General features: G+C 38.4%; 2 protein-coding genes across 3 annotated transcripts; one reads left to right on the forward strand and one right to left on the reverse strand.

Annotated features, from left to right (window-relative positions):
* Nucleotides 1-827: 827 nt before the first annotated feature.
* Nucleotides 828-7181, forward strand: LOC115747287 (survival of motor neuron-related-splicing factor 30). Of its 2 annotated transcripts, XR_007196878.1 has the most exons (9): nt 828-1034; nt 1688-1756; nt 2354-2482; nt 2926-3002; nt 3119-3194; nt 3913-4098; nt 5171-5299; nt 6580-6802; nt 6863-7181. XR_007196878.1 is itself a non-coding variant. In XM_030683380.2 (8 exons), the coding sequence occupies exons 1-8, from the start codon at nt 960-962 to the stop codon at nt 6742-6744; spliced, it is 906 nt and encodes a 301-aa protein (XP_030539240.1). In that variant the 5' UTR covers nt 828-959; the 3' UTR covers nt 6745-7181. The 2 variants fall into 2 exon arrangements, 1 of the variants encoding a protein (XP_030539240.1); XM_030683380.2 differs by having other exon boundaries at nt 6580-7181.
* Nucleotides 7182-8126: 945 nt separating this feature from the next.
* LOC115747286 (mitotic spindle checkpoint protein MAD1) lies at nt 8127-26166 on the reverse strand. Its single transcript, XM_030683377.2, has 16 exons — nt 25842-26166; nt 25658-25757; nt 25102-25262; nt 23847-24044; nt 23672-23764; nt 23250-23366; nt 21328-21575; nt 19340-19511; nt 17319-17414; nt 17018-17221; nt 16123-16285; nt 12048-12138; nt 11906-11975; nt 9286-9414; nt 8551-8589; nt 8127-8436 (listed from the first exon to the last, which is right to left on the reverse strand). The coding sequence occupies exons 1-16, from the start codon at nt 26022-26024 to the stop codon at nt 8347-8349; spliced, it is 2154 nt and encodes a 717-aa protein (XP_030539237.1). The 5' UTR covers nt 26025-26166; the 3' UTR covers nt 8127-8346.
* Between the last annotated feature and the right edge of the window lie 1151 nt (nt 26167-27317).

The following is a 27317-nucleotide window of genomic DNA, read 5'->3' on the forward strand; positions in this document are numbered from 1 at the left end:
CTAGTTTCATTGTGCTCACCCGAAGGCAATGAAAAACTCTTGCGGGAAACCTTGGTTTATGGTGATTTATGCTTGGTATCTCTGAAGGGAGAAAGAGCTAAAGTTAAATGACAAAAATCATCTGCATATTTCCTGTTAAAAATGATCTTTAATTTGTGAGTTGAGAATCGAGTCGAATCATAAGATTCAGTATAGTACCCAAGATTAGTATTTTGTGTCATTATCATTGTAATACAATGGATCAAAAATGACATTTTTAGTTTTGAGTACGTGTGATGATATGTAAACATAATTATCAATTGTTTTGTATGCCATTTCACTTAGCCCTGTACTGTAAAGCACGACATTTACTTTCAGTTATTCTGTAACTATCAAAATATGGAACACCGTAGGGAAACGTACAAGAAATTGAATGGTGTAGATAGATAAAATACATATTGAATCGTAGTTTCATTGGTGAATCGGAAAATATTGTTTTTGGATTCAGGATATTAGCGATCTACTAATAGATGCATAATGCTCAGACCTGAATCAAATCGAATCATATGACACGAATCGGGAATCCACAGATTATGATAACTATGTGCAAAATTTACATTTTGGAAATTCTCAGATATTAAAGCGTGGGATTTGAAAATAAGAGATACGAGCGGAATGCTTGCCGCCAACAACTGGGCCTTGTCTTGGGCCATCCGGGCCCAGTGTAGTATCCAAGTTATCAGATTGGGTCCAGCTCCTCCTCCTCCTCCTCCTCCTCCTCCATCTTCTTCTGTGGGCTTATGCATTTCTTCTCCTTCCTCGTCTCCTGTTGCATCAATTCTCGCTCTCCGATGGTTTCTTCCTCTTCTTATTCTCCATAGTTCATCTCGTGCTCTCTCTTTTGGCAGAAAGCTATATATATATTCATCGACATCGACAACGATCGATCTGACAGTCTCAAGTTGGCTGAAAACGCAACGATGCAAGGGGAAGAAGAAGTGAGCATCGAAGAGCTCTCCTCGAATCTTTCCACTTACAAAGACCAACTGCGGCAGGTAACTCTCTCTTCCCATCCTTCCGTTCCGCGAGATTCCGATCTTCCGCTTTCTTCTTCTTTCTCTCTTCTTTCTTGGGTTTCGATTGTGTGATGGTGCCATCTTTTGCTTCATACGGCCTTCAATAGTTATCCCCGGCGGAGAGCAACCTTTCCTATGGTTTTATTCCATTCCTTCTCTCTTTCTTTTCGAACCACACTCCTCTCACCCAGAGCCAACTGCCTCTACTCTCCTCGCCCTCATGCGAATTAGGGTTTTTTTTTTCCCTTAAATTTCTGCTTTGGCGCCTCTGTCGTGGTTTCTCTTCTTTTCCCCCATCAGAATCTAGGGCTTTTCCTTTACTTTGCTTCTGATGGTCTTAGGCTATGGTTCGAGAGAATCAGATGTTTGAGGGTTTAAGGATTGTTTTTAGTTGGAAAGAATGTGGGGTTTATTTAGACAATGGTGGGCGTGGGGTATGACACCCCAATTGACAGGGACCAAACGGAATTGATGCTCACGTCATTCTTCTGAGTTGAAAATTGGTTTGGATTAGAATCTCATTTGTAAGCAAAAAGTTAAAAGTTCATTTCAAGACGCTTGTCAGCTGTATTATAGCGTGTTTGTTCTTAAAATTCGTTTTCCTGTGTGACTCCTCTCTCATCTGTTTACAGGTCAGACAGCTATTGGTTGATGATCCTGGAAATTCAGAATATGCCGATATGCAGAAGGAACTTGAAGAGGTTAATTTTAAGTGGATCTCTTTCTTTTGTCTTTTGTCTTTTATTCAAGTTTTCTCTGCTCCTATTTTTTTAATCGATGTGGACTGTGTTGAAATGTAGCATTGTGTTCTGCTTATCATTCTATGATCTACTTATGTTCTGATTGAGTTTACATTAGAGGTTATTATTCAGAAATCTTTACTTTTCCATCCAGTTGCTTTCTCGTGATTTGATCTTCCTTGATGCTTCAACAACTTATGTCAATTAACTTATGATGGCTGCAGTGGAGTGTTGGTTGAATCTATTTAATGTGGAGGATGGGTTCATGTTAACAAGCTCACGATCTTTTAGAGTGGGAGCTACTCAGTTGGAGAAAACTAGTGAAGCTTCTTCGGAAGTTCTAGAAATTTGGAGTAATAATGGCCATCACTTCCATAATCTTTCCTTTGCAGGACCGTTTCGGCTGTGATGGACCCCGTGCTACTATTTCTCTCTCTTCCCCCTGATTTCAGATATCCACACTGAGAGTCTAAGTTTGAGTTTTACTTGAATTTGGACTTCATGATTTTAGCAATTGAGTGATTAGGCTTTTGCTTGAACTGAATCTTTCGTTTGCAGGTTATAGCTTTAACCGAAGAGCTGCTCGCAACTGCAAGGCAAAATGAGATTTCTGGATCAGAAATTGGGAGAAGTGCCAGTGAATCCCTTAGTTTTTCCCCGGCAAAGGGTTCCTCTGAAATGAAAATGGTTCTTTTTCACTTTAGTTTTTGGATTTCTTGATTTCATTTGATAGTATCGATTACATCTTTTTATGGAGAAATTGTGTGCCAAAAGAACATATGTGTCCAATCTAACAGTTGATCTACTAGGAGACAGGAATCTATGGAAAGAAAACAGAATGAAAACTAAGAGACTTCTCATATCCTTTTGGCACATTTCTCAGTTATTGGGAGGCCTAAGAATTTCCTAGGCATGCCTGGAGATAATATAGATACAAATCTTGTTTATTTGCTTGGTAGTTATGGATATAGAGATTTTTGCCTTTATGGGATGCATTCCTTCTTTTTCTGAGTAGTGGGTCGTGTCCTATCTTGTGGTGGTTTGGTGTGAGATTCTAGCAAAAGTAACATAATGTATAAATTGGTGGAGCAGCAGCTAGTCTTATGTCATCATTTTATCTTTTGGTGCAGCAACCTGTTTCTGATCATCATGACCTCCTTTCTATTGGGTCTAAAGTTCAAGCCGTTTGGAGTGAGGATGGTGAATGGTATGTGAAAATGGAAAGGCACTGCTAGTTTTCTTTTCCCCTTTTTAGTGGTCTTGATGGTATTATCTTTTACCTTTCTGTACTTTTCTTTCTGGGCCTGATTATTGAATGTCCAGGTATGATGCAACAATTGAGGCTCACACCCCTAATGGATATTATGTCTGCTATGACGGGTGGGGAAATAAGGAAGAGGTAGAATTTTGTTTCGAGACTCTTATCTATCACCCTAACATTTATTGGGCTTTAATCCTTTACATCTATGAAAGGCATCATCAGTCTCGTGATGGGTTGTTCATATAGGGTCCTACCCATCCATTACCAATCAATCAAATTAGGATGCATCTCAATTTGACAACAAGAACTCAAGGAAGTGTTCTCGTGGTTCAACCTCTGTTTTTTTTCATATATCTCTGTGCGGTAGTTTACATTTTGCAACTTCACACTATTACTCATGCATACAGGTCTGCAGCCCTGCGGTATTAAAAGATTTTGTTAGTCTTTGTATATATTGGGAAATTCTATAAACGGGACTCAAAATGACATGCTTTAGCTACAAAAGGGATCTTTAAGTAGATCTTCTGCCAATTTGTTTTGCATGGGGATGCCTATATTTGAATGACAGATCTGACCATAAGATTATGAAGACTTATGTCGCTATTCTATTGTTGTCATTTTTATGGGTCTGGATGGATTTATTACCTAGAGGGTGGAATTACTGTCATGATGTCATACGGATTTTGTCAGTGACTTTTAGATGGAGAGAAGTACTTCTTGTTTTTCGTTTTAGATACAACTCATTTGTGCTGCCTAGAGGTCAGTTTTCCTGAAATCAGCAGTCAAGCATTTATTTGGTGCCATATTGGAGTTCAACATTATGTCAAAACTAATTGCCAATATGTCCTTTTTTAAGGTGGACCCCGACAATGTGAGGCCAATTAAAGAAGGTGAGGTCAATGCTATATTGGAAGCTGAGCGGGTTGCTGAAGCAACGAAACAAGCTATCAAAAGGAAGATTGCGCAAGCTGCGACAGTCGATTTCCAGTCAAGAACATTGCCAGCAAAGCTCCGAATAGAACCAGATGACCCTGAAGATGTGGTAATTGTCACTTTCATATCCTTCTGAATAAAATTGATGTGAATTGGTGCAGTCAAATTTGATTCTCTTCAGTATTTTTACCACTTGCGAATCTTCATTAGGTATGGGCCTCATATGATTGATCTTTGGACAAGTCTAAGCGTATGTTTGCAAAATCAGGTTGGATGAAAGACCATTACTTGAAATCATGAGGCTCTTGGTTTCATCTCTGTGTTTTGCAGCATTGGTTCTGGCTATAATTGATCAGAGGAGTTATGTTGAATTTTGTTAATGTAGCAGACAACAAATATGTATATATATTGATTGGGTGTATCCCCTTTAGCAGATAACAAGTTTAAGTAATAGACATGATATTCATGCAACCTATGAGCATCTGTTGTTCGACATGTCTTTAGAAGTTAGATTTCACTGACTAGTATTCAGACAAGGTCTCCGGGAAGTATCACCTGGCCATCACTGTCATATACTCTGGTCTGACATGTCATGGTCTAGGAGTAGTGATATCTCCAAAGTGAGCCTTCAAAAAGTAAGGATGTCTTACTGGGGCCGATACAATGTTGACTAGAGGTGGCTGCTACATTGTTTATAGAGCTTGAACAGGAAAAAGGTAACTTCTCACGTAAGTCTTTTGTGTCCCTTTTTGCTCATCATGAAATCATTATTTTCCGGTGCAATGTTTTTTCTTTTTTCAGTGTTTAAGAGTAAGAAAAAGGAAATTGTTTTGCTTCTATGCAAATCCAATGGTACTTGGTTTTTGTTCCTTTGTCAATTGCTTCGGATAGTAGAATTTTTCATCACGGCTTGCCAATGAGATCTCAATGTTTCATAACCCTGAAAACGAGTAAAGTACAATAGTCTTACCCACAACAAGGTGTTGAAACTTGTAAAATTTCAATGCACATTAAATATAGCTGAAGCTGTGACTGAGGGACCCTGTTCGCATTTTCTTAATATTCAGAGAAGATGCATCTTGGAGATTCATTTATTAGTCATGTATCTTTTATTCTTAAACAGAATCTTCACCAGTAAACATGAAGGCATTTTATAATGTGCTTGTGTCTCTTACATCCAGAAAACAGCAAAGCGCAAAAAGATACATTCTTTCAAGTCAAAAATGAGAATGGAACAACTTGAAGTTGCACAGAATAAGCGGCAAAATGATTGGCAGCAGTTCCAATCAACCAAAGGCAGGGCTAAAAAGGTAAACTTGCTATATTCACTCGAAAATGTGCTCTTTTATCTAGATGTTGAACTCGGGATTTTTGGAGGAGCAAAATTGAGAAAAAGGAATACTTTGGTACATTGGCACATGATTGTGGTTCATTAATATATAACCAGGAAATCTGGCAATAGATAGGCCTTTATCTTTATGGTTTGCCATCCATAAAACATCATGTGATGTCTTGATTAATGTCCTTCCTGAGAAGTACTGAAGGCCTTTCCTTGGGGTTAGACAGATGTCGTAAGGAGATCAATAACCATGAAAAACAACGAAAAATATATATTCTGCTAGGGCGCCATCTAATTCTCTATTATAATCATACTTGATTGTTGTCATTTTTTGGCAAAAGAAAGATATGGTACTATAGGCAAAAAAGGGAAAAACTAGAATATAAAAAGGAAAAAATGTGAAGCATAATATGACACTTCTTGATTTGGTTAAGAAGTGTATCGGGACACTTGTTTAATAAGCAAATGAGGTAAAAGGACTATTCTTGTGATATGTAAAATCAATATTCTGAAATTCAAATATTTCATCATTACTGAAACGGAAAAAGACGCACTAAGAGAGAAGAGGCTAGGAAGGAAGAAGTTTTGTCTAGGAAGGTGATGAGGAGATTTTGTGGATACATGGCGTTATTTCTGTACTTTTGAATCATGGTTAGAAAGAAAACAGCAGTGAGGAACATGCCAGGATATTTGCCTTCTTTTTAGGTGGTCAATGACTGGCCACGTCACTAGTTCTTAGAGATATTATTGGTAAAATCAATGCTCCGGTATACAGGTTGCCTTGCCCTGAGGCTCTTGAACAAGTTCTTTAATTTGACAGCTAAAGATTGTTTGAAAAAGATGTTTCATGTATGTAATGCCTCACTAGAAGGTAATTTACTCTAGCCTAGCAAGATGAAGTTTTCTTAGATTGGGAATTGTTGCGCTCCATTATTTCCAAACCATTTTCCTGCTATGGAATGACAACTGTTCAGACTTGTGGAAATATGTGACGATCTACAGTAGTCAGAGACATTCTTATTGAAGTAATGGAACGTGGATTTAACGCAAGCAAATGACTAGATACCTTGTTTCTGTTCTTTTTGTATAATAATATCCATGTCGCTTTGTATTATGAGTAACAAGTACGGCCTGGGCATCTAAGGAATCTATCCTTGTGATGTTTTGGATATATGTACATGTTGAAGTAGTTTTTTTATATCATAGATTTTTGCCAAATAATTCTGTTGTAATTCCCTTTTGCCCTTGCAGATTGGTTTCCTCACTGGGAGGAAACGTGAGAGCATCTTCAAGTCTCCGGATGATCCACATGGTAAGGTTGGTGTCACCGGAAGTGGGAAAGGATTGACAGAGTTCCAGAAGAGAGAAAAGCATTTGCATCTCAAGGGAGCTAATGTTGAGGCCAGCGATGAGTAAATTTGTTGGTAGTGTTTCGCCTTTTGTTAACCAGTAGTCAATGGCAATGCTCCTTGATGCAGCAGGTAGCTTTTGCATTTTTAGAACGAGTATACCCACCTCATTTCTTCTGTTAGCAGCGCATTCCACCAGCTGTAAAAAACCGCCAACCTATGGGACGCTTATGGTACAAGTTGTAGGACTCCATTTGAACAACGAGCCATCTCCACGCGGGCTCAGCTGATCAGTATCTCCTTCAGTTTTGTGGACTAGTTGAGTTGCTGCTAAATCATACTGATAGTAAAGATTTATGTCGAGGATTATAGGATTTAAGGCCTCTGATTCTTCCCGTGATGTTCTTTGCCTTGCTATGAACCTTTTGCTTCTGTTTCAGATCTGTTGTAATCACCCTCCCTAAATTTAGAATAAAAATTAGAAGCAGCAATAACCTTAAATAATCTTAGAAGAGTTTTACCTGGACCGGTGTAGCCAATCATTAATCGAACGCTACAAAAGTATATCGTAGCGTACAAGCGTAAACGTTTTCTACCAATCCAGCCTAGCCCAGGCAGCATTATAGAAAATCCCAAATTGGGGCTCCCGTCCAATTCACACAACTTGGAGCTTTAAGACAGAGCGACATGGGCCAAATCTGTTACGAGAAGGGCCTCATGGGAGCTCATGGAGAGCAATGAAGACCCAATTTGTGCTGCAGTAATACAGCCACGGGACAAATAATTTTGACACCAGCCCAAATGAAGGCCCAACTAAGGGCCCAATAAAGAACCAAAATTGGGCCTAGTGATACCTCAAATGAGACCCAATGTATACAACACGAGCCTACTTGGGCCCGTTTGTACCTGGGCCACAGTAAAAGCCCAAGGCTTACCTGTGATAATAACAATGGGCCCAATAGGACAACTGGGGCTCATTTCGGTCCCAATAAGGCCCATACAAAGCCCACAAGGACCGAACTTGGGCCCAGCCGTGCCCAGACCCGATAACACCCAAAGCAAGATCAATAACAACCATAGGTTGACTTCGGGCCCAATAAGGTCTAAAAAAGCCCCAACTTCGGGAACAATTTTAAAAAGTACTCTGTCCTTTGAGCAATTTTTTGCTGTTTTTCTTCTTTAGTTCACATATTTGCAATTGCGGCAGTGATATGTACAAGCCCATGACTGAGTTAATTTCCATAAGGATCAGGACTAAATTGGCATTTAAAGAGTACAACGAACAAGTTAGCCTAAACTCAAGTTCAACATTAAATTAAATATTGCAGGGTGGAGTAATTTGAATGTTGATCATTCTTTGAAAGTCCACGTGCAGAGTCACCACAAGAAAGTTACTCCACTTATCCTGATACTCTCTCCGCATAGTGACCGAGCAGTAACTTCCCGTCATTAAAAATATAAATCACCTTCCATTTTGTCCAATGCCAAAACGTAACTCTGGATAATGCACCGACTATTTGAGCCAAATTCTCAATACGAACAGTTGTGCAGGGCACCAATTCAAAAACTTGACATGGCTATTTTTAGGTAGGTGAAACTAGCAACCCAATGTATTCAAGCCTAAAAATCACTGACCGAAATTGTCCTTCAATCAGTATACAATCCGTTTTTAGGACAAGGTTCGCCTGTTGAAAGACTCCACTGTTAAGTTCGCAGTGAAAGCTGGGATGGAATTCAACTTGTGAATGAAGATGCCAATCTACACACAAGAATTTCATGTCACGTAACTCCCTGAGAAATCATGAAACCAAAGAATAAAGTGGAGCATTCAGCATACACGGAGAAACTTGAACAGGGAGATACAGTACTGTACCTGACGTGATATCTCAGAATGTGCGGAGAAATCATTTGCCTGTGAAAGAAGAGACATGAGATACCTTACATCCCACATATTCCCGTAACATCTCTATGGTAGCACATTGGATTTTCTTAAGAACTTCAAACAAATCAGTATGTCACCAGCACAGTACACGTTTGCATGCCAGCAAGTGCTTGAATACAAGTGTTTCCCACATTCGTACAACTTGATGGGTTCATGCTATGAAGTGGCTAGAAATAGTCTTCTCAGTCTTAAATACTAGTCTAAAATACAGTCTCACACATCATATGATTGCTCACGCTCAGTGGGACATATTTCTGAGGGCAACCCAAGAGAAGCGGGTTTATACGCTTTGGGAGAGTGGTGAAGCCAAGACTGGTGAAAACAAACCATTAAGACAAACAGCAGTCCAAATGGCACTAAAGATGCAGTTTAAGGAATTTGCTTGGCCAAAAAGAAGGGGCGATAAAGTGGAAGTCTCATCCTTTCAATTTTTCTATTAGCCTATCACAGAGGGACAGCATCATGGCACACAGGTTATTTGGTGATAAAACTCAAAAAATGGATTAATGCATGAACAGATCTACAGTATGCTCCCTATTATGCTCCAAAGGTGAGTACAAGAATACAACCAACATCCCATCAAGAGTTGCCTTGAATAAGGTAATCAACTATATCCATTTGCCATTGTTGACAGTTATCTAAGACATTAAAAGTTCAACAGCTTACCAAGATTGTTACATTGCCAGATTCATATTCGAACTCAAGTTTCTCTTCATCATTCTGGGCATAGATTGATAGAAGGGTAAAACGCGTTACTGGAATGCCATTGGAACGCTGGTGTTCATCCATTACAATCTGCCAACAAATTAACATAAAGAAATAACAAAACACAAAATTCCACAACAGATCTCAAAATGTTGGCCAAAAGTAAAATTCAGATGTCAAGGCAGCATGTCCATATAACTGAGCATAGGAACTGGTGAACTTCGCAGGCACCATCTTACGTCAAACTCACTAGATATATCTACCAACCAAGACCAAGATACTAAACTCAGTTAGTCTACTTCTCATTAAAAAGTAACTAATTTGAAATGGACGTGTCTAATCAATATTCCAGTGTAAAAGCAGAATATATGGAAGCTGCAGAACTTACCAATATTCCAGTGTAAAAGCAGAATATATGGAAGCTGCAGAACTTAATAAGCTGTAATACAGGGTCAACTACAAAAGACATTATCCGAAAGGAAAACCAAAAACTAAGTACTGGTTTTGATAGGTTTGAAAAAGCTCTTAAAACCTGTTCTAATCCTGAAATTAAACATTTTTCAGGAGGAAAAAAAAAGAAAAAGAAAAAGGCTTGGGAGACTAACTTAAAAGACTGGTTTCATATTAACTTCAGTATGCATACACAATCTTCACTTTCATGAAAAATTAGCATGATGAATTAACGTTTCATATGTCTGTACATATATCTTGCAACTAAATTTTGATCACAGCTACCAATCTGCTTTGCCATCGGTAGTTTCTCATATTATTACATGAACACATTCGATTGACCACAGTTGATAGTTGGCACACGAAGTGGTCAAATGTAAACTTTGAGTAAACTTTAGTTCGAATTCATCTGATTACTACAGATCTTTTATTTCTTCTTAGGTTGGGGGTGAGGGGACAGTGTTGAATACATCCTTCTGAGAAGTTCACAAACAGATTATTTTTCAAGTACATACGGCAAGTATAAAGCCAAAAGCATGGATCAGATACCAAATTACAGTTTTCAGAAAGCACTTCCACAAGAACATCCAATTCTTCGGATGTCATGTCCATATATCCCCGTGTTCCCACATTATGGAAGAACACAAATATGGATACCATCACTTGTGTAACACATTGAAACGATTGGAAACTCAAGAATATGGAGGTAACAGTACGAATAAATGATGTACATGTGCCTTTCATTTTCTGAATGAAATCGACATGCATTGAGCATTTTGAAAAAGATGCAAGCATCTAAAGCACCAAAAAGGGCGAACAATGGAAAGGAGAAACGCGTGACAAAAAGGCCAAAACTCCATACATTTATGAATATGCTTCATAATATTCCGTAGTGTTCAAACATCCCCCACAAAAGCAGGCACATAGAAAGAGCAAAAGCATATTTACAAGTTTGTAACACAATTCAAAAAATTCGCGACAAACTAGAATTCCTTGGTGAAATGTTGGACCAGAGGAAACACTATCGTATCAACATTCATGTGTAGTATACTTACACATTTCCAATGTCTTGAACATCAAAAGTCAAACAAAGGTCTTTCCCAAATTGTGTTTAGTGACGGACCTGTCAATGCTTTATAATCCAATTTCAGCTTCCTAACTCAAAAATCGAACTTTCTGGAGCATCTTTTAAAGTTCAACACAATGTATTTACCTTTTGCTATGACGACTTTGACTCCACAGATAACATAACTCCATTGTAAGTGAAATTAAGACTCAGTCAAATTGAGCATTTAGATGGACATCACTTTGGCATTATTGTTAATTTAGCAGTCCAAATTAATGAGACCTCTTATGCTTTTAATTAGCACTTCTCTTAGCAAATAGAGCATCCGAAATGAAAGTTTTTCAGGTCTACCTATTCTGATAGCTCGATCCCTGATATGATTTTCCATTGTCTTTCAAATATTTACATATCTCAAGTTTTTCTTTTATGGAAAGAGGCCCAGAAGGAGAGAGCATCAGACTAATTGGGACTCTAGAATGTGAAGTCAACACTTTTCTTAATAAGAATCTCGTCCAAGTGCTCATTCAAAGAAAATAACATCTGTCATTAAAACAAAACTTCCACTCTCCTGGAAATTCTGGAAAGACAGACAACAAGATGTAATGCTCAGAAACTTCTTCATACAGTTCAACCAAGCGCAGAACATGACCAAGCCCTAAATATGATATCTTCAATTCTGGAGGTAAAGAATTCTAAACCCCGATACCAATTTTTTTTTTTTTTTCTGACAATTGGATGCTGTTGTTTATTTACAGTTCATCTTTTAATAATGAGATGAAACTCTTCTACAGATTAATGCATAACTTTTCCTGTGAAGAAAATACTTTCACATGCCTCCCTCGCCTCCCTTCCAAATTCCCATATATCCTCTCCCCATCCACGTCAAAGTGAGACAATGTTAAAATGTTCACAGGGACTAATTTATAATAGTACGACTTGTTTATGGCTAGCCCCCACTAATCAATATCCTAATCTGTGAAAGCTTCTACAGCCATCTGCAATCTACCAAGAAGTCAGCCGCCATATGTCACTTGAAAAACAGGGGTACAAGTACAGAAAAGGTACCTTGTAACCAAAAAGCTCACAACATGCCCGTCGAAACACTGAAATTCGGTCTGCAAAGACAGTCTTGTACCTGTGCCATATTGTATCATCCATGAGACATCATATATGGAATATTGAGAACAATGTATCAAGTAGCACAAACCTTTCTTCACGCTTCTCAAGTGTCGCAATTTGTTCTTTCAGCTGAGTTATCTTTTCAGATATTTGGCAATCAACAGATTTTGCAGCATTGCCTACAGTTTACACGTGCAGCAACACAATAAGAACAAGTTAGTGTAACAACAAGCTATAGTTTTTCAAATAATGTAAAATCATTTACAAGCCCACCTCAAAACTTCATCATACGGAATGCAATAGGCGCATGAATTTCATTACATTCTGTTGCATCAGCATCTAATGTTCGGATATATATACATGTATATGATCCCCGAAGCATTTTCAAGTGAAATCAGCAATCCCATTTTCTGAGATGCAGACCAGTGCCACAATGACCGAAGTGGTGAGAGGAATAACTCGAACATTAGCAAGAAAGAACCTGTAGTTCCAGGTTACTTATAAAACGAGATGAGTCACTATATGCAAAATTTCACACATAAACTTTTACATAGAGCCGAAATGCATGTCGATTGCAATAGCTACATTTATGCAATGGTTGATGTCGCCACAACAGCAGGAGTGAGAGTTGACAATTAATCGAGGTCATGACACCAATTAGTCATTGATTTGCTAGATGTAGAGGAATAAAATGTCTCTTAATGAAGAGCAATCTGTTTTAGGGGGGAACGAACAAGAAACTTTCCTCCATTAACAGAATGCAATTGCGGAGTTCTTTCCCAATCTCTGTTATTAAGCTCTTAAGAAAAAAAAAACTACACTTCCGGAGGGAAGGAAAGTCATTGAAGAAAAACTAATTATTAAAGCCCACTCAACTATGCTTATAATTTAACAAAATGATCCGAAAAGCTTAAACCAAAGCAGCAGATCTGCCACCAGTCTCTGAATGCTTTGATAAACTTTAAAGCACAAGGGCACTTATGCCAATATTTATACCTTTGAATAAATTGTCACTTTCAAATATAGTACATGTATAATAACCCATTTTTCTTGCACAAAACCAATAATCCTCATCTCAATTATATGTAAGTCCCTTCAAAAAACACAGGTCTATGTGCTTCAATCAGCATAAAACATCGACAAGTTGGTTCCAATTGTTTACAACGTACACAAGAACTGCTTTGTTCTTCGATCCAGCCTCATCGGTTGTAGACCCTACATGATATTTATGAGCAAATGAGTTTTAGGATGAAATCTACTCCTTGACTCTATACTTTCACAATATTTCTAATACAATCATTGTACTTTTCGTTTGTCTAATCAAGTCCTACTTTTACAAATTCTTTAATCAAGTCCCTCCAACATCAACTCTGGCCAAATCCAGCTAACGTGGCCTTAGGTTTGTGACGTGGGTGAACTTTTTCCAACATGAACATTTATGTGGGAATCCATAAAGTTTTCCACGATGGCATCTAAATTGGCTAAATTTTATCCACATCAACCAGATTTGGCCAAATTTGGTGTTGAAAGCACTTGATTAGAAAATTTGTGAAAGTATTGACTAATTACACAAGTTGAAGGTAAAGGGACTTGACTAGAAAAGGGGTCAAAATATAGGGATGGAAAGTAGAATTTTTACCGAAGTTTTACAAGGATAAATTTCACTTGTAGCAACTAAATCTTGATGCATTTTGCAATCATGTCATTGACATTTGATTTCAATCACTAAGAACACTAGACTATCATTTCACCAGGAACAATATGCCTTTGGACTAGAAAGTATAATGAGAGTCCATGAAAAAGCTTCCAGGTTGTTAAAGAGTAAAAAGGGTAGAATGGTCTTTGCAGGTTTTGGGAGTTTACTCTAGTACATTATTGAGTATTGTTTACATGGTATCAGAGCCAAATTAATCTCTAAACCCTAGAACTAATTTCCATCACCGTCAACCACCAAAACACCACCAGATCCAGCGTCAACAGGCATCTTCAAAAGCAGAGGAACCCAGATCCGAGTCACCCAGGCCAGGAGACCCAAGACCCGACATCCTCTGACGTCGCCCAAGCCCGGCAACCCCTTTCCGACGTCACCTAGGCCCAGCGACTCCCTTCCAGTGGTCGCCTGACTTAGTCCAGGTCCAGTGACTCCCTTCCGGTGGTTGCCTTACTAAGTCCAGGTCCGGTGACCCGAGTTCCGGCGACTTCGACGTCTCCGGTTGAGGTGCGACTACTCCTCGGTGGTCACACGATTACTTCTGACGTCGCTGGTTCAGACTTACTCAGTTCTTGCCGCTCGAGGTGCAAACAAAGGCACAACAGCTGATGATACCTTTTCTCCGGTGGCTAAGATGACCTATGTTTGTCTTTTACTTTCTTTGGTTGCTTCTGCTAGTTAGCCTCCATTTCAGCTTGATGTTAAAAATGCCTTTCTTCATGGCGATTTGTAGGAAGAGGTGTCTATAGAGCAACCACACGGGTTTGTTGCTCAAGGAGAGTCCGGCCATGTACGTCGCTTACAAAAATGTGTATATAGTTTGAAACAGTCTCCCAAAGCCTAGTCCGGGAAGTTTACTAAGGCGGTACTCTAGTTGAACTATGCGGATGTACTGGAGATCATTCAATGCTTTTCTGGGTTTCCGAAGCGGGTCGGATATTTCTTATAGTTTATGTGGATAATATTGTCATAACTGGAGATGATTCTATAAGGATTAAAGAGTTGAAACGCATTTGCAACAGCTAGTTTCATACAAAGGATTTGGGATCACTTAAACATTTCTTGGGTATCGAAGCGGCACGAGCGAAGAAGGTATTCATATCTCACAACAGAAGTATGTTCTAGATTTGCTTAATGAGACGGGCATGCAAGGAGCTAAATTATTGGATATACCAATGGAAGTGGGCTCGAAATTGACGGCAGAGGATGGTGAACTATTAGATGATCCGAAAAGGTATCAAAGGCTTGTTGGAAAACTAAATTATCTAACTATCACACGACTTGATATTTCTTTTCCAATGAGTGTTGTGAGTCGCTTTATGTCTTTCCCCCCGTACCTCACATTGGGATGCCGTAATCAGAATTCTGAGATACCTAAAGAAAGCTCCAGGTTGTGGTCTCATTTATAGGGATCGTGGTCACGTAAGGGTGGAAGCCTTCTCGGATCTTGATTAGGCGGGATCTCCTATAGATAGGAGATCTACATCAAGTTATTGCACCTTTGTGGGAGGAAACCTAGTATCTTGGAAGAGTAAGAAGAGAAGTGTTGTGGCTAGATCAAGTGCGGAATCGGAATACAGAGCTATGGCTTAAGCTACTTGTGAGTTAATCTGGATGCGTCGCCTATTAGTTGAACTTGGATTCAAAGATCATGCACCAATGGAGTTGTGGTGCGATAATCAAGCGGCTGTCCATATTGCTTCTAATCCAGTATTCCATGAGCATACCACGCATATTGAAGTTGATTGCCATCTTGTCCGTGAGAAGCTTCAAGCTAGAGTTATCTCTTTTGGTTACATTAGGATCGGTGAACAACTGGTTGATATTTTCACCAAATCTCTAGGGAGTAGTAGGGTTAAGTATATACGTAACAAGCTGGGCACGTTTAATATCCATGCTCCAGCTTGAGGGGGAGTGCTAAAGAGTTAATAGTGTAGAATGGTCTTTGTGGTTTTTGGGAGTTTACCCTAATATGTATATGTATGTCGTTCTTTTCATCAAATAAGACTATTGAGTACTGTTTACACAGGTCAAACAAATGAATTGATACACCTAATCCCAAGCAAGATAGGCAACAAGCATCAGAAATACATTTGGAAAAACTATATGATGTGGATTAAAGGGAACCAGTGGATCCTTTGGTCAGATTACTCCGGACAATATTGGCATGTTGTCTTATACTTTTGTTCTTTTTTGCTACATAGTCCTAAACAGTCAAGATAATAGCTTCAGAGAGAGAAATGAAGAGATTACTGCTCTCCTTCACCCCAACTCTTCGATAGTTTAGACTCATAAATATGCCTAAACCATCGAATTCCTCTCTCTAATTTCAAGAGTAAGTTTCTTTGCCAAAATCAGATAGGCCAAGTCCCAAGTCTTGACTCATAAGTCGAATCCACCGAAATCAACAAATGCTTTCAGTAAGATGGTTTTCTCAATGAAGAATTAGTACCTGGCTGATTATTGAGCTCTTCAACAGCTTGCAACCTATCCTTCGTCTTCTGCAACTCCATTTGCAAAGCTTGTATGGTTTGCTTTGCCTCATTATCAACTGCAAGAGTATTCACCATGCGCAGAACTTTTGTACTTGTGGCAGAAAAATCACCATGACCCAGCTGCAGAAAAGGCAGACATGTTGTTAGTCAAGCAAAGAAATAGACAAATATAAAAAAGAAAGAAGCAAAAATGAGTTATGTGAAGGCTTTCATCGAGTCAAACCAGATCTTTGATCATAAAAGATGAACCAACGCATCATTAGATTCCTCCAGGGATACAACATTTATATAGATGCAAGCAAAACCAATACCTGTAGGTAAAGCAATTCCCTGATGGGATGACACTTATTCTTATTTTGGCCACTTAAAGATGCCAGGATATACTCCTTACCAAAAAACAAAAAGATGCCAGGATATATTTCCTTATTTTAGCGCTCAAAATCTACGTAGGTCACAGAAATATCCACAACAACTGCAGGATTGTAAATTCACATCTATTATTGTTTTATGCAGGCTCGAGACTGTCATGGGTGAGGCCAGCACCAACCTAGCAAAAGCTACTTCAGCACACAAAGCTCTCACTGTTTCTGATAAATACATCAAATTAAGATACATATGCAAACTGTATAAGCATATGGACCTATTAAAGATAGAGACACCAGTCTTATGCAAACAAAACCACAGAGCAAAAAGTAGCAGTATGTTAGCCACAAAAAACAAATGGTGTGGCAATTGCCCAGATCACAGATCCTTTGGGAACCCTTTAGCAAAACCAGATACTTCACTCTAAAAAAGTAAAAATTTGAGCCAACAGAAAATGATTCAAATTTACACGGTCTTAAAAGACCTTACCTTTGACTCCAAAAGAGAAATTTCTGATCTAAGTCGATCATTCTCCCTTTCAAGTGATTTTATCCTTCTTGCTTCATTATTGAGCCTCTCATTTAGTAACTTAATCTCCTCTTTTTGCTGATTATTAGCTTCCTTTTGTTCATTTAAATTGCTCTCCATTTCTTTGATACAGCATTCCTTCTTGGCAAGAGACAACTGCAACTCCTGTTCCATATGAACATAAAGGATCATCGGGATATGTGCCAATAGCATTTAAATGAGAGACGAAAATGACAGCGAACCACAGTTTGAAGAAGTTTACATTTGCCACTTTCCTCCCTGTTTCATCTTTCTCCGGCTTCTTCAGCTCATTGACAAGAGTTTGATATTTATCCCGCTCCTCAATGATTGCTGCAAGCTGTGATAGAAAAGCAATATCTTATGAAAGGGCACAGAACATTTACATGCATAGTGGTGTGTCTATATGGAGAGAAGAGAATGACCAGAAGGTGTTGGAAAATAGGAAATAACATGTATCACAATAATGTCATGTAACCACAAGATAACTTGCAAACCACCTCCAATAATCTGCATTATGAAGTCTTATCAGATACTGAAAAACAAATTGAAAGTAGATACACCATTCTCGTAGACCTTCATCACAGCCAATTTATGAATATCAGACAGAGCAGGAAAAGGTAAAGCAACAATACAAGCCAAAACTTCAAATGTCAACTTAAGAACGCCAAAAAAGAGAACGTCAGAAAGAGTCTACTTTGCATCTAGGCTTCTGTTTCCAGAATACCACCTGTTACATCAAATTTCATCTTGATATTCTGTTTTCTTATTCCCCTTCACAGTGCTAAGATGAGTATCATAATCAGTCAAGGCAGGTACATATCCTTTACTTTATGATGCTGGATTTCCCAACATTTGGCTATCATGTGCATTCACAAGTCTCGGGCCATGTATAATTTCATTCTGTTTATGCAGAAACATTGTGCAACATACTGGCTCTAGTACCTTAAAGAATGATGTGGAAGGGGCTAAGAGTCAAGTCCAACCAATGTTTGCTTCTTTGGACGAACGGCAATGTGGTGGAAGCTTTTAAATATTGCAAACTTACCAAAAACAGGGATACTCTTGGTAAACAACTTCCTAAATCCCAAGAACCACAAAAAGTCTAGTAGGAGTAGCATAGGTCTTGGCAGATTCGTTACACAGTGGTGAGCCTGAAAAAGAACTGGTACAGATAAAAACGGAAAGAAAAATACTAGACAGTCTACCTCTCTCCCATTTTTCAGCTGACTTAGACAAAGGAATAAAAGAGGTTTTGAAGGAATAGAGATAGGCAAGATTTTGAAGGTTGCAAACTTACTTAGAAGAGGGATACTCTTGGTTAACAACTTCCTACGTCCCAAGAAACCACTACGAATCTAGGAGTAGACTAGGTCCTTTAAGGTTAGTTACCAGTTGCGTGCCGGAAAAGAACTGGTACAAATAGAAACGAAAAGAAAAATAATAGACAATCTACCTCTCTCCTGTTTTTCAGTTGACTTGGAAAGAATAAAAGAGGTTTTGAAGGTATAGAGGCAGGCATTCACCTGATAATAAGATAAAAATCTATTATTATGGATCTTGGGCAGCATTTAAGTGCCTTTGCAGCCGCTGAGCTCATATCTTCACCAGGAAATGACTGAAATGTAACAAGTCTAAAATTGCTACTAGCATTTGTACGTACATAGACCTACCCACATTCATAGATAGTGATTATGCATGTGTTAATTTGCCTAAAGTCATCCTTCGCACTTATTATTGTTTTCAAATGCATTATACAGGGCCACGAAAAGGGGAGAACTCACACTCTAGTAAAAGAAATACCCAAATTGAAAAAAGCAACCATCCATTAGAATCTTGTCACACACGATCCCCCCCTTTTCGTAATCTTAAATCAGATGTAAAGGAACAAAAAACTTAAGTCAGTTTCCCAAACCAAGTTTCTTTGTTTCAATGTCCTTATTTTACCAGCCTCTGACTCTACATTTTGTTCAGATCATAATGGTATAGTCATTGCCTTCATAGGTTTCTCGTTAAAATTCTCTTATTCTGAAGTGGCACTTACTTTTGTGCTTTGTGGTTTCAAACTCAATAATTACAATGTACATAAAGGGCAGTACAACTTAAGATGGCTAAGGTCAGCAATGCATACCTGTTATCCATGTCAGTATCATAATAGTATAAATGATAAGCCAGAATGTGTCATGGCATGTTAGTTTCAAGTTAATCGTGTTATGTCAATAAAAAAATTGCTACACATAAAGATGCAATAACTTCAATACTTACTGTTGACTGAAGCCTCTTAATCTCTGCCACAGATTCTTCTGCTTTCTGCCTCGCTAGCGCAGCCTCTGTTTCAACACGTTGCTTACTAAGTGTTGCCTCGTCCAATGCCACCTCCATTTGTTTCAAGCGTGCATTTCCCTCACTGACCTTCATTGTACTCTCAATCACCTCTCTGCAATTACAAGGACGTTGCAAATGTCAGAGAGGGAGATGCTTGATTCAACCCATGAATAATGGCCAAACAAGAAATCAAATCACCTCAATCATAGTTTGCCATAGATAGCCAAATATTAAAGCCCCAGTGGTAGCCTCTATTAAAGAAGATCGATTCACGAAATATTTGCTATTGGTAGAAGCATTTATGAATGTGGCACTAGGGGCATGACAACCATATTAAAGATCATTCACCAGAAGAATGCATAGAGATAGGTTTTGGGTGGACCTACGTAACTTCCTAATCAAAAAGAGATGAATGTGGCACTAGGGGCATGACAACCATATTAAAGATCATTCACCAGAAGAATGCATAGAGATAGGTTTTGGGTGGACCTACGTAACTTCCTAATCAAAGTTCTCTTTTTCTAAGGCTCGCCCTTTCTTATCAATGTCAAGCTTCTCTCTTTTCATTTCATTTCCATAATAAATAGGAATTTGTCTTAATATCTGGTGCGACATCCGTTTTGCATGGAACTTTTTTTAGATAAACATAGAAACAATTAAAATCATATTTAATTAGAGGGTCAGTAATTTTTTATGCAGAAAGGGATCATGACCTCACAAGACAAAAAGCACAAGTAGTTGATAGAATAATGATAACATAAGAAGTTGGATTCCAAGTAAAACTTTAGCACGTTTATCTTGCTTAACTTTTTCTCTAATATGAAATCATAATTTCCCCTTTCAATACATGATTACTCTCCTTATTGGTCCTTGCAATTTCTGTGGGACAAAGTCCTCTGTATGGGGAACTATGAGCACAGAGAAAAGCGAAAATCAAAATGAAATAATATATAAACGTAGAAACTATAAGTACTTGTTTGATATTTTATACGGTATTTAGATTGATATAACATGACATTAGCACAAAAGTAAGATTTGACACAGATATGCCATCACCAAAGCGTGATTAATTCATGCACGACACAATTTGATACTTGCTGACCACTTTCTGGCCAAAAGATTATTTTCTATCACTGCGGGTACTTTAATGGTGACACTATTACAACAATCATCAAGACAACTAAGATGATAAAAACATATATTACCATTCTTATGGACACATTCAACTTTATTACAATTTTGATTCCCAATGTTTCCTTTATCCGCACAACACACTGGTGCTGACAAGTAGTACTTTATAAGAATGGTCAAGAGTCCACAATGACAACAAATAGAACCACCACCTTTTTTAACTGAATAAAAAAAGACCTGCCATCATCTGTTAGATTTTTTTAAACATCAATTGCTTCTTATTCATCAAATATTATTCCAAAGATCAATCCATTGCATAAGTGATGCACTCAACCAATTAACAGCAGTATAATCGTGTGAAGTACATGACACAAAGCCCCGAATCCCCATTAAAATTTCTGCTTCGATTTGCGAGTTCTCCAGTCACATGGTTCCGAAGATTGATTGCCACATCACAATAGAACGATCCATGTAAAGGTTGCAACCAGTCACAAAAGCACACTTCCTCTGAGTAGCTGTCACCAGTTAAAAGACTTAGCTAAATGGAATAAGTGCATCTATGACGCCAAGTAGCAGTTAATGGCGAGCAATCTGCATCATGCTCTGCTTCCAGATACCAACAAACAATCAATAGAGGAACAGTAGCTCATGACACAGTGTCATTATGCAAAATAGAAAATTCATTATTATGGACGTGCCAAAAAGTGAACGTAGTTCATCTAGATACTTCTATCAGGCTATGATAATATTGAATTCGGCTGAGATATTCAGAAACATCAAACAAGCAATTCACGTACTTCTGTAAAGCTGCAAACTTAAGAGGGATGTCATCAGGACACGACACACCCGGAATGTCCTTGATTGTTAACTTCCAGGAACATAGCTCTTCCTCCACCTTCTTCATATCATGCAGAAGATCCTGCAATTGAGATGTGTCTAATTCTGCCCTTTCACGGCGGCGCCTTTCTTCCAACAACTTTTCCTTTATTAACTCAACGTGCTCATGAGATGATTTCAGTTTTCTTGCTTCCCGCACTTCAGACTCCTGGTGAAAGACGGAAGTATGTAAATTAGTTAACCTCAGACAATAACTGTTTCAGGGAAATGGAACTATATCTCAATTGAATGGCAATAAGCAGGAGAAAATGTTGGAATCCCTCATCTACAGGAGAATGGTTTTGGTGGGCCGATGGGATTCTTTTTTGACTGAAATTCTTCTCCCATTAGATCTTTCTTTCTAGAAACAATGGAAAAATGCATTTTCTGGCCCAACTCTCTTGCACTCCACTTTCTTTCTCTCATTATCACACCCCTCCAGACGTATAATTAAATTATTTTACATCACCATTTCAGGTTTAATGTATTTGACTACACGACAATATAATAAATCCTAAACAATTTTTCCACTTACTAGATTTTTCAACAGTTAGATTTCTCCATTTCCATTTCTTTGTGGTTTCCTCTTATTCAAACGTGAGAAGACAATATCGCTTTCTTCCTCTCCCTTTTATTCCAATTTCAATTCCTATTGTACCTTTCATTTCACTTTTTCCCCAGACATAGCATGTGTGATCATTATGCAGCTTTCTTGGCCAATTCACAGTAGTTGCAACTATACATGTTCGACAACCATCAAAAGGTCTAGGAATATGTAACACAGTTGCCACAACAACAATATCAGCAGATTCACATCACCATTAGTTAAATAAGCATTAGCATAAAGTAAAATTTTAGTCCTCTAAGTTTATTGTTTGTACAGTTTGATCCTCTAACTTTTACTTTGTTCAATCAAGTCGTCTAACTCTCTTGATTGCGCGATTTGTTCCTCTACGCCTTAATTTGATCAATCAATTCCCCTAACTTTCTCCATTCATGCAATCAAGTACTTTTTTTACTTGTTGTGACTAATACAGGCAAATTAGCGTTTCTTTTTCTTTTTCTTCAAGTTTGACGTTTGCTCATTATAAATTGCATGCCTCTTTTTTCCACATCAGTAATATCATTAATTAATTTGCACTTTTGGTGAGAGTGGTTGACAAAATATTGATTGCGCAACTCGAGACAGTTAAGGGACTTGACTGGACAAAATAAAACTAGAGGACCAAATCGCACAAACATTGGCATTTAGAGGACAAAAGCTGTACTAGGCCCGAAGCATTATTATCAGGAACCTTGTCATGTTTACCAGGCCAAAACTTATTCTGAACCCACATTACATGTATTGACATTGGAGTCCAACTGATTATGTTGTTCCATCTTACCACTACAAAATACTCATTCTTCCCCTTTCTCTCTAGGATATTCGCAGCTCATAACGTCCACATGGCACCATTTGATAGGTTGGCATTAAGGATGGATCTTTTTAATAGAGTTCCGAGGCTTCGCACCATGATAAAGCTCATTCACCGTGACAGCTATTCTAATCAACCTTCCCCTAAACAAACAATGAGATTCACCAACAGCCAAGGAAACTGATGTATAAAACTAAAGGACGACAGCCTTCAAAATACACAGCAGCATGTCTGAATGCACAATGACAAGGCAAGAATTTTGAAGTTAACTAGTCATCGCTTAGATCGACGGCGAATTTTTACACAATAAACACACAGCAGCCACTTCTCGCATGAGATGATCTGTTATGAGAAGCGTTGTCCTTAGTACCTAAATATAGGTTAAACAACGTAAAAGTCCAGAAGCAAATACTAGCAGAACAACTTACACAATTTCTTAGCTCTTCTTGTAGATGTTTTACCAAAATTGTGGTCTCATTTGAACTTGATTCCTGAAAGGTGACAGAGGATAACTTTTTCTCCGCCTCACTTTTCTGGTGCAAGCACTGGTAAGAACATAAGCCTTCAGCAGGGTAAAATTTAATGATTCCATTGTAAAAAATAACAATCCTCAATCGCATAGTCACAAAAGTTCTTGTGCAAAGATTAGATTGGAAAACCATGAAAAGCCACTTCCAGATATTCGAACAACAAAAAGAAGAAAGAAGCAATGAATGAATGAACGAACGAATGAAAAACTAGATAATAGAAATGCCAAAATAGAGGACGTGTCTTGACATTACCTAACATGATCGATATGTTAATAGAATTACAGAGAGAGAGAGAGAGAGAGAGAGAGAGAGGTCTCTACCTCATTGAGTTGCTTCCTAAGCTCTTCTAGCTGCTCTTTCAGCAAGTTTGATTGTTTCTCTGCATTAACAGCTCTGCACTCCATTTTTTCAAGCTAAAGGCACAAGTTCTCAACAAAATTACAAAGATGTTTATATACAAGAGACCGAAACCAATTAAGTAATTTAGATTCTCACATCTGCACTTATTCTGGAAATAGAAAGTTTTGATTCCCTTTGCACTTGCAGAAGCTCATTGCAGAGACTCTTATTCTCCCTTTCAGTACCTTCAGCGAGACGACTTAACTTTCCCTCCGAAAGACTTGTTTTGTCTTTAGCAGAAGCAGCTAACAACTCGGCGTTCTTTCGAAGGTTCATTTCATTTTGCATCTTTAACTGTACAACAAAAACATCAAAACGAATTGAGTTGATCATGAAGCAATACTCAGTTAAGATGCCAACTTATTTGTACTCCAGAAAAATCAAAATGCCCGACCATTTAAAGTACTCAGACAGAGCATGGGCATCATTCCCTGCCACTTAACTAATGTGAATCTATGCAGTTGTGGATCTTTGCTTCTTCCAAGAATCAACAAGGACATTACAAGAACACAAAAAGAAAGAACAGTATTTTTGGCTGGGTCTCGAATCATAGCACTTAATCTTCATAGAAGCATCTTTGAAAAAGTTCCTAGAGTAGTTGCCATATTAAGTTCTTAGTGAGTAGGAGTCAAAATGTCAAGGAGAATTACCTTTTGACATAAAATCTACTTATATGTACACAGATCAGCATCTTTTAGGGGTCTGTCAAATGATTATTCCATTCCCTTGACAAGAGGCGAGTCTTAAATATGGGGCAAAAACTCAGGCATCCAAGACATGTAAGAATGTGGAGTGCCGAGTCTTCATTTCCGCCAGTGGAGTCTTGGACTTATGCCCCTTCACACTGACCTCTACTAAAATCAGCCAGACATACAAGTTCACTGATGATGGCATAGTACCCACACATTCATTCCAAGAAAAATTTCCACTAGGCTGCTCTAATTCCAATAAAAAAGTAGCTTGCTGGAGTAAGGAAAAATTTGGCCTCGACCAAACCAAATACCAGGCATTCGTCAACATTAGATGGTATAGCAGGAGTAGATAATCTGTTGCATTGCTAAAACTTTTAAGAAAGCGGCATCATGAAACCATCACAAATCCCCATTGATGAGTGTTGCATCCTAAACAGCAGTTTACAAACTACATACACAAAGAAAGACACTAGAGTAGGAAATTCAGCCAAAGAGCTTAGAATCAATTTAGTAAGATGTAGCTCCACACTAGCAGTGAATTTTAAGACATGCACATATTTAAGCTGTCCTAGTCCAACATAAGACAAGCCTCAAAGCAAATTGCCTAGTCAAATACTAAGAAGACATATCATGCATATCACAAAGGCAAAGAGATTCACCTCCATTTCACTGTGCGATTGAATCTGCTTTTTCAGTCGTTCCTGGGAATCACGGACTTCCTTAAAAAGTTGCTCCTGCAGTGCCTGCTCACGTCCTCTGGCAGCTGCGAGTTCTTGTTCAGCATACAACAACCGTTCCCTCAATTTCTTTCTCTCGGAATCTGTCAGAATTCAGGATAGAAGATAACACAGCATAAGACATATCATCCTCATAAAGCGTAAGTAAAAATCACAATTTCAAGTAGCTGTAGGATTTGCCAATAGTTACAGCAATAACTCAAGCTAACTACATGTGAGAATCCCAATACACTGAAACACTAGTACATAGGTAACCACTAGAGAAAAGGCGGGCATCAGTAGATTCAAAGTGTGGACCGATTGTATCATCTCACCGGGTGTCAAAGACCGTAGAGAAGTTTCCAAAATAAAACGCAGCTTAAAAGAGAATTTGGGCAAATTTGCTTCACGCGGGTGATAAGTGGCGCATGGTGATCAAATCACGGAGCACGATTAAGAATAGGAAAAACCTAAGGGTGAGAAAGGGAAGAGGAAGAACCAGCTTTGAGGAAGTCGTCGTTCAAAGCCTGGAATTGGGACTGATAATCGCGGGCTTGCTTCTCCGCATTGCTCAAGGCGTCGAAGAACTCCGATTTAACCTGTGGCAAAAGTAGAAGGGAAAACGAAGAGTGTGAGCAGCGAGTCGATGAGAGAAGCGAGAGAAGAGGGAAGGAGGGAAGGACCATTTGGCGACATTGATAGGTGCAGAGCAAGTGGTCGGAGGAGGAAGAGGGGTGATCAGGATCGACATCAGGGGGTTCCTCGTAGATGACGAGCTGGCGGCCGGACCCGACGGGAGGGCTAGCGTCGGCGGCTCTGTTTTCGAGCCTTTGCTTCTTCGACGGTGGAGGAGTCCGCAGGATCATCGTCTCTCTCTCTCTCTCTCTCTCTCTTCTGCTAATTGACTGATGGATGATGATTGAGACCCATTTTGAAACCTAAGGCGCCATCGTCACTCTCCCTCGTTCCTCTTCTTTCCTTCGCGACGCAATCAAAAAAAGTATTACAAAATGGTCCCCATAATTTGATCGGTTCAAACTCCTCTATTAATTTGGGGGGCAAGTGTAACAGAAAAATGCAATTAAGTCCTAAAATTTTTAAAAAGTACGATCAATCAAGTGCAATCAAATCCTAAAACTTTCAAAAAATTGTAATTAATTGAGGCACTTAATTGAATTAATTTGATAAATTTTAGAACTTGATTGCACTTTTCAAAAATTTTAGGATTCAACCGCATTTTCGTAACAAGTTTTAGAACTTAATTGTATTTTTTTGAAAATCTTAGAACTAAATTACACTATCATGATAAGTTTTAATACATCTAATACACTTATCCGTAATTAATTTATCTCGTATTTTTTTTTTTGACAAATTCACCCTTGATGACCCAATATGACATCTTGGTATATAACCTCCAAAAAAAATTAAAAATTAGAAAGCTTTTTTATTTAAGAGGTTAAAAGCATGTTTCATTAAAAAAAAAATCACATCACCAGAGAATTAATCCTATAATTATATGTCACTCGTTGCTATGCATATCATAGTCTTAAAAAAATAATATTTTCTCGCCTCTTTTTATGTCTCTTCATTGTCTTTGCATAAGAACTTATAAACGTGAAACTTATGCTCGCTTTATGATGCACGTACACTATTCATGCATATCTTGTAACAACAAAATTCTTCTAAACTCTTAGGTCGAGCTAGGCTTTGCCAATTCTCAGCTCGCCAAGTTTGTGTGTATGATCGAACCTAATCAAATTTATCTTCTTATTTAAAAAAAGAATGCATGCTTACTAACTATAATTAAATATAGATATTCTAATATAACATCATATATTTATATTATTTAATTTTTTGAAAGACTGAACTTAAATTTCTTTATAAATTAATTGTAATTGAGCCAAGCTCCATGACTCGAATCTAGTCGGACTATATCACAAGACAGGATACTAGTCGCGTCAAGTTCGAGGTTTCGAGATGTGGATGATAAATTTTAAATCTTAAAAATTAAAGAATCGAATAGGACGGAAATGCGAAATTGCTCACCCTCGAGTCAGACTAGATGCCTCGAGACGAAGCATTTTGGAGATGTCGTGCAGGGAAGGGGCGGTGGGGCAACGGTCGACAGCTTTGAAAAAAGGAAAAAGGAGGAGGGCCGG

The sequence above is a fragment of the Rhodamnia argentea genome, chromosome 11, assembly GCF_020921035.1.
Source record: "Rhodamnia argentea isolate NSW1041297 chromosome 11, ASM2092103v1, whole genome shotgun sequence".
NCBI classification, from domain to species: Eukaryota; Viridiplantae; Streptophyta; class Magnoliopsida; order Myrtales; family Myrtaceae; genus Rhodamnia; species Rhodamnia argentea.

Bases quoted from the DNA above. Each gene is read 5' to 3' on its own strand.
- LOC115747286 (XM_030683377.2), bottom strand. From the start codon at position 26,024: ATGATCCTGCGGACTCCTCCACCGTCGAAGAAGCAAAGGCTCGAAAAC. The intron at 17,222-17,318 runs GTAAACTTCTTC...CATATGGAACAG, and splicing joins CAGGGAGGAAAGTGGCAAAT to GAGTTGCAGTTGTCTCTTGC. The intron at 12,139-16,122 runs GTACTAATTCTT...TGTAAACTGTAG, and splicing joins AGAGCTCAATAATCAGCCAG to GCAATGCTGCAAAATCTGTT.
- LOC115747287 (XM_030683380.2), top strand. From the start codon at position 960: ATGCAAGGGGAAGAAGAAGTGAGCATCGAAGAGCTCTCCTCGAATCTT. The intron at 1,757-2,353 runs GTTAATTTTAAG...TTTCGTTTGCAG, and splicing joins TGCAGAAGGAACTTGAAGAG to GTTATAGCTTTAACCGAAGA. The intron at 3,003-3,118 runs GTATGTGAAAAT...TTGAATGTCCAG, and splicing joins TGGAGTGAGGATGGTGAATG to GTATGATGCAACAATTGAGG.